Source organism: Equus asinus, chromosome 2 (genome assembly GCF_041296235.1).
Source record: "Equus asinus isolate D_3611 breed Donkey chromosome 2, EquAss-T2T_v2, whole genome shotgun sequence".
In the NCBI taxonomy this organism is placed as follows: Eukaryota; Metazoa; Chordata; class Mammalia; order Perissodactyla; family Equidae; genus Equus; species Equus asinus.
The window spans coordinates 95,743,532-95,749,438 of NC_091791.1; the positions used below are offsets into that span (position 1 = coordinate 95,743,532).

General features: G+C 36.4%; 1 protein-coding gene across 1 annotated transcript; it reads left to right on the forward strand.

Annotated features, from left to right (window-relative positions):
• The first annotated feature begins 720 nt into the window (after positions 1-720).
• LOC106839413 (olfactory receptor 2L5-like) lies at positions 721-1,539 on the forward strand. The gene has a single exon (XM_014854127.2). The coding sequence runs from the start codon at positions 721-723 to the stop codon at positions 1,537-1,539; it is 819 nt and encodes a 272-aa protein (XP_014709613.2).
• Positions 1,540-5,907: the final 4,368 nt, after the last annotated feature.

Below are 5,907 nucleotides of genomic sequence, written 5' to 3' on the forward strand. Positions count from 1 at the left end.
GTGACTTTGCATAAATGGGACTTGGCAATAAGAATTCATCGCAGATTGTTTAAAAGAGGAAGGACGTAATTATACTTGACATCTAAAAAGCTTGATTTGGCAAGTTTTTTGAGGACACCTCAGAAAGGGGATATAGATCTATAATATGAGCTGATGGGCTTCTGCAGTTTCAGAGGTATTAGGGCTTAAATATAGAAGAACAAATCATCCCAAAAGAGTCATGAAAATGTGTTCAAACGTGAGTCTATAATTTATGCATTTATGTTGACTTTCTGTGCATACATTTCAGGTGTAAGGACTGACTTTGATGATACCTGAAATTATGTACGGAAATAAAATATTTATATCCTAACAAAGTCATTAGAGATGTATATTATTCTTACAAATTCACAGATTTCTAGAACATATTTTGGCCATAGACGTTGCCTCATCAAAATTTTATCTATGAGGCAAAAACTGGGATTTTTTTCAGAACAGGTAACTTTATTCTTCATTTAAGAGTTGTAATGTCTAATGAATAATCACAGTGTGACTAAAATAATGGATTAAAAATCGCTTATTGTGCTATACTAACGATGTTGTGTCTGTCTTTAGGAAAAACTAAATGAGTGCCCCATGGAAAATTCCAATCAGACGTCCACTGATTTCATCTTATTGGGGTTGTTTCCATCATCAAGAGTTGGCCTGCTCCTCTTCATTCTCATTGTTCTCATTTTCCTAATGGCTCTCTTTGGCAACCTGTCCATGATCCTCCTCATCCTCCTGGACACCCATCTCCACACTCCCATGTATTTCCTACTCAGTCAGCTCTCCCTCATGGACCTGAACTACATCTCCACCATTGCCCCCAAAATGGCTTCCAACTTTTTGCTCGGAAACAAATCTCCTTCATTGGGTGTGGGCTTCTTCTTCTTGACGTTAGCAGGGGCAGAAGACTTACTATTGGCCTCTATGGCCTATGACCGTTACGTAGCTATCTGCTTTCCTCTCCACTATCCCATCCATATGAGCAAAAGAGCGTGCGTGCTCATGATAGCAGGATCTTGGGTAATGGGTTCTATCAACTCCTGTGCCCACACTGCGTATGCCCTCCATATCCCTTACTGCCATTCCAGGGCCATCGATCACTTCTGTGATGTCCCAGCCATGCTGATTCTGGCCTGCATAGACACCCGGGTCTATGAGTACACAGTGTTTGTGAGCACCACCCTCTTCCTCATGTTGCCTTTCATTGGCATTGCATACTCCTATGGCCGGGTTCTCCTTGCTGTCCACCGCATGCACTCAGCAGAAGGGAGGAAGAAGGCTTATTCGACCTGTAGCACCCACCTCACTGTGGTGACTTTCTACTCTGCACCTTTTGCTTACACTTATCTATGCCCGAGGTCACTCCGATCTCCAACAGAGGACAAATTTCTGGCTGTCTTCTACACCATCCTGACCCCGATGCTCAACCCTATTATCTACAGCCTGAGAAACAAGGAGGTGATGGGGGCTCTGAGAAGAATGAATCATAGAATCCTTTCTGTGAAAATGTAACCAACTATCTAACTCAGTCCCCAAGCCTCAGTTACACATCAATTCATCTATGTCCCTTCATGAAAAAAAAATATTCCATGATTAGAGTGAAGGAACTAAAATTAATCTAGTAGATTTAAAAAGTGGAGGGTTCACATAATAATTGTATATCGTATGGCAATATGTTTTTTTTCTTCGTGATCCTTTTTTCCATCAGTATAAAGGGAATGTAGTTTCCACTAACTCAGGGGCAAAAAGTTTTTATTAACACATATAAATGAAAATGAAAAATGCATAAACTGATTATACCATTCAACATACCAGTTCTATAATACTTTTTTATCTCCCAATAAGTGGTTAGGATGGACCTAATCTAATTGGAAACAAAATAATAACTTTTCATTTGTATAATAATTTACACTCTTTTCAAGCTTTATTGAGGCATAATTGACAAATAAATTTGTATATTTTTAAGATGCATGGTGTGATGATTTGATATAATAATGCATTTTGAAATCATCACCACAATTAAGCTAATTAACATATCCATCATCTCACATGGTTACTTTTTTTTGGTAAGAACAGGTAAGACCAACTTTCTTAGCAAAGTTCAAGTATATAATACAATTCTCTTAACTATAGCCTCTCTATTCTACATTAGACCTCCTGCATATGCAAAATTTTGTAACTTTTTACTAAAATTTTCCCATTTTCCCCCTCCCCCAGCTCCTGGAAAACGCCGTTCTACACTCTGCTTCTAAGAGTCTGACTTTTTTGTATTCCACATATAAATGAGATCATGCAGTAATTGTCTTTCTGTGTCTGGCTAATATCACTTAGCATAACGTCCTCCAGGTTTATCCATGTTGTCAGTGACACGATTTCCTTCTTTTCTAAGGCTGGATAACATTCCATTGTGTGTATATTTACCACGTTTTCTTCTACAGTCATCCATCGATGGAAACTTAGGTTGTTTTCATGCCTTGACTACTTGGCTGCTATATAAAATGCTGCAATGAATGTGGGAGTGCAGATACCTCTGTGAAATAGTGATTTTATTTTCTTTGCACATATACCCAGAAGTGAGATTGCTGTATCGTATGGTAGTTCTATTTTTAATTTTTAGAGGAAACTCCATGCTGTTTTACATAATGATTACAACAATTTATGTTCCATCAACAGTGGGAGAGATTTGAAGAGGTTATATGAATTTGGATATTTTTATACTCATGTTAATTAAGCATTTAGTGTTTACTAGAGTACTAACTTATCAACAGCTTGACTTATAGAATGGCAATTGCTTATAAGTTGCTACTCTCCAAATTTAAATTAAGTGGATTTTTCTCATCACAGGGAACTGAATTATAAAATTGTAATAATGTGGGAAAAGATAATAGTTGCTTGCTGATGAAAGATTTACTTCATCTCGCTTAACTATATGACACTAAAGTTTGGAGAAATTTGAAAATTATTATTAAGGACAAAAATATGACATAAAAGACAATTACTGCTTAAGATCAGTGACCAAATACTTACTAAGCATTTCATACATTGTAGGGGACACAAAGACACGTTTCACACAAAATGGTGAGCCAATATGACAGTTGCAAGCTGACATGAATGTTTTATTCTTTCGTTGCAATCAATCAATCAATCAACATTTTCACAGTGTTTTCTAATTGAACATTTTTAGGATCTCTCTTCTTCAATCCCTGTAATCACTTTCTTACTTCAGGTCCTTATCTTCTCTTTACTAGAGTATTTTCCAGCAAGATTTTCCAATTGAATTAAATGAGATTTGGAATATATTACTATCAGCTAAGGTTCTTAACTGGAAATAAATAATAAATTCTATCCAGTTTAAGCTGATAACATACTAAAAATGATCGAAAGAACTATAGAATCTGCAGAAATGGAGGTGAGTCATGTCTGAAGACTGTGCAAACATAAGGAATGTTCTATATCAGCCTGAGAATGGACCCTGTGATGATACCACTGTTTCCCCTTCTGGATGCCATTTCCAGCCTCAGAACCACGTGCTGGGCTCCTCCAGAATCCTCGTGAATTTGTTCCTCCTGCAGCCATGTTCCCTTAGAGGTTGTGCACTTGCCCTGCTTCTTTGAGTGACTCACTCCCAAATTAAAGCCTGCAAATAGAGGACCTAATGCAAATTGTGGGCAGTATGTCTTGGCCACAGCTGTAAGTCAGGCAGGGAATTGAACATTTTGGTTCTATCACAGATATTGAAGTGTTCGTCCATTATCCATGTCAAAAGAGAGTTCAGATAAAAAAATAATAATAAATGAATTCTATACTTTACACCTAACCAGGAATTCTACAGCACCTCATTTATCTATTTACATGGGTCATTGTGAGTGAGATATATATAAGAATATCTGAAAAGTTTGTTTTAGGTACAGTATCTGGGGAAATAGACATAAGAGATGGAAAAAGTAGAAACCATTTGGCTTTCATTCCCCAATTAGGCCACAAAGACTTCCTATGACCCTATTTGGACAGACACAAGTGAGAGGAAGCAGAGAGAGAGAGCCTACCATGAGGTTTGTGAAAGTATTGCACAAGCACTGGTGCCTCCACGGCTTCGTGATTTAATGTGACCCTGAGCTGTGTAGAAAAGTCATCTCTACAATTCATTAATGGACTTAAAGTAGTGGCAACAATGCAGAAATGTTTCTCACTCTCTTTGGCATCTCAAGGTCCTGCGTCTTTCACATGTTCTGGAATGGCGTCTTCCTCATTCCAGCTATTCTCATTCATTTTATGAAGCTAGGAGAATCTGGAGACGACTGTGTTACTCTGCCTATACTCTTCCAACACAAATCTTGGTTTTTCTTCTCTCTCTCTTTAAATCCAGACTGGCTTGAAACTGCTCTTGGAGTTACCTAACTAAAATACATATTGGTGATGTTACTTTTTTCTAGTATTGTAAGAAATTATCTCCTTCAGCTGGCTCATTCCTACATCTGCAGGATCATAGAGCACAACTCCCTACCTAAAACCTTATTTGCTCCTCATGATAAATTGGCTGCAGTTCTTGAAAAGTCACATCTGTAGCAGGCATACACTTGGCGGTACCTTCAGTATATAATCCACCTTCTTCATGGAAAGTTCTTTGATGGGATAATTAATATTTCTCACTGTTCTTAAAGTTTGAGATCAGGGATCATTTACATAAGACAGTTGTATCTTTCCTCTCTGCTTTCATAGATGTCAATATTCCTACTAATGAAACAAGTAACCATGAGATTGTCATCATCATTTTTACTATCACTTCACAGACCATTAACTGGTTTTTTTTCTCTTCTTAAAAAATCTATTATTGAAATATGATATACAAACACTTGATAGATTTTCACAGATTGAAACTGCTGCAGCTGGCAACTGAATTGGGAAGTAGACATGCCTAGTACCTCACAAGCTACCCATGTGTTCCCTTTCATTATCTATCACCCCCAAAGTACCCCTTTTACAACTTCTGATAACATTCATTTTGTCATTTAAATTTTTGTGTCTGGCTTCTTTTCCTTCACCTTATGTCTGTTAAATTCATTCCAGTTATGTGTGCTTTTGAGGTTCATTAATTCACTTTGCTACTGAGTATTCCATTTGGTAACTATCCTCTAATTACTTATGCATTTTTGTTAATGGGCATATGTGAATATTGGAGGGTTTAATCGTTACAAATGCTGTTGCTGTGAATGTTTTTGAACGTGTCTTTTGAAGACTATATGGAAGAATTTCAGTTGAAAGTGACCCAGGAGCGTAAGTTCTAGGTCGTTGGTCATACTTAGATTTATCTTTTCCCCCAGCTTTATTGAGGTTTAATTGACAGATAAAAATTGGATATATTTAAGATGTACACATGGTGATTTGATAAATGCATGGGTCATTAACTGTTCACCATCAATGGCTTGCTATTTTCTTCACATGCCCAGATCTTCCTTACTGAGTGTTTGTTCTACCTTCCAAATATTTGCACCTCAAAGCATGTCTTGCTTATTCTTAGCCCATTACATTTTCATATATTATTAGAATTTGCTTGCAAAATTTTCACCAAAAAAATTTTGGATTTTGAGTGTAATTACATACAATTTGGATGATTTTTTTTGGAAAAATAAAATCTTTCCCATGTTGACTCTTGATTTATTAACAAAAGATATCTCACAACATATCAAGGCTGAAAAAATCCATATCCTACTACATTTATATGAAAATGTTTTTCTTTTAATTTTTCATGGATATTTCCCCCTAAAATTATGAAAATATTTATCACCAGAATCTTACATTTTGGAGACATAGAATGGGGTTTCCTTTTCAAAATAAATAAATGTTATTATTCATTTAAGAGTTGTATGCTTTTAAGAATAA

Excerpts from the sequence above, each read along its gene's own strand:
- LOC106839413 (XM_014854127.2), top strand. The coding sequence starts at position 721 with ATGGCTCTCTTTGGCAACCTGTCCATGATCCTCCTCATCCTCCTGGAC.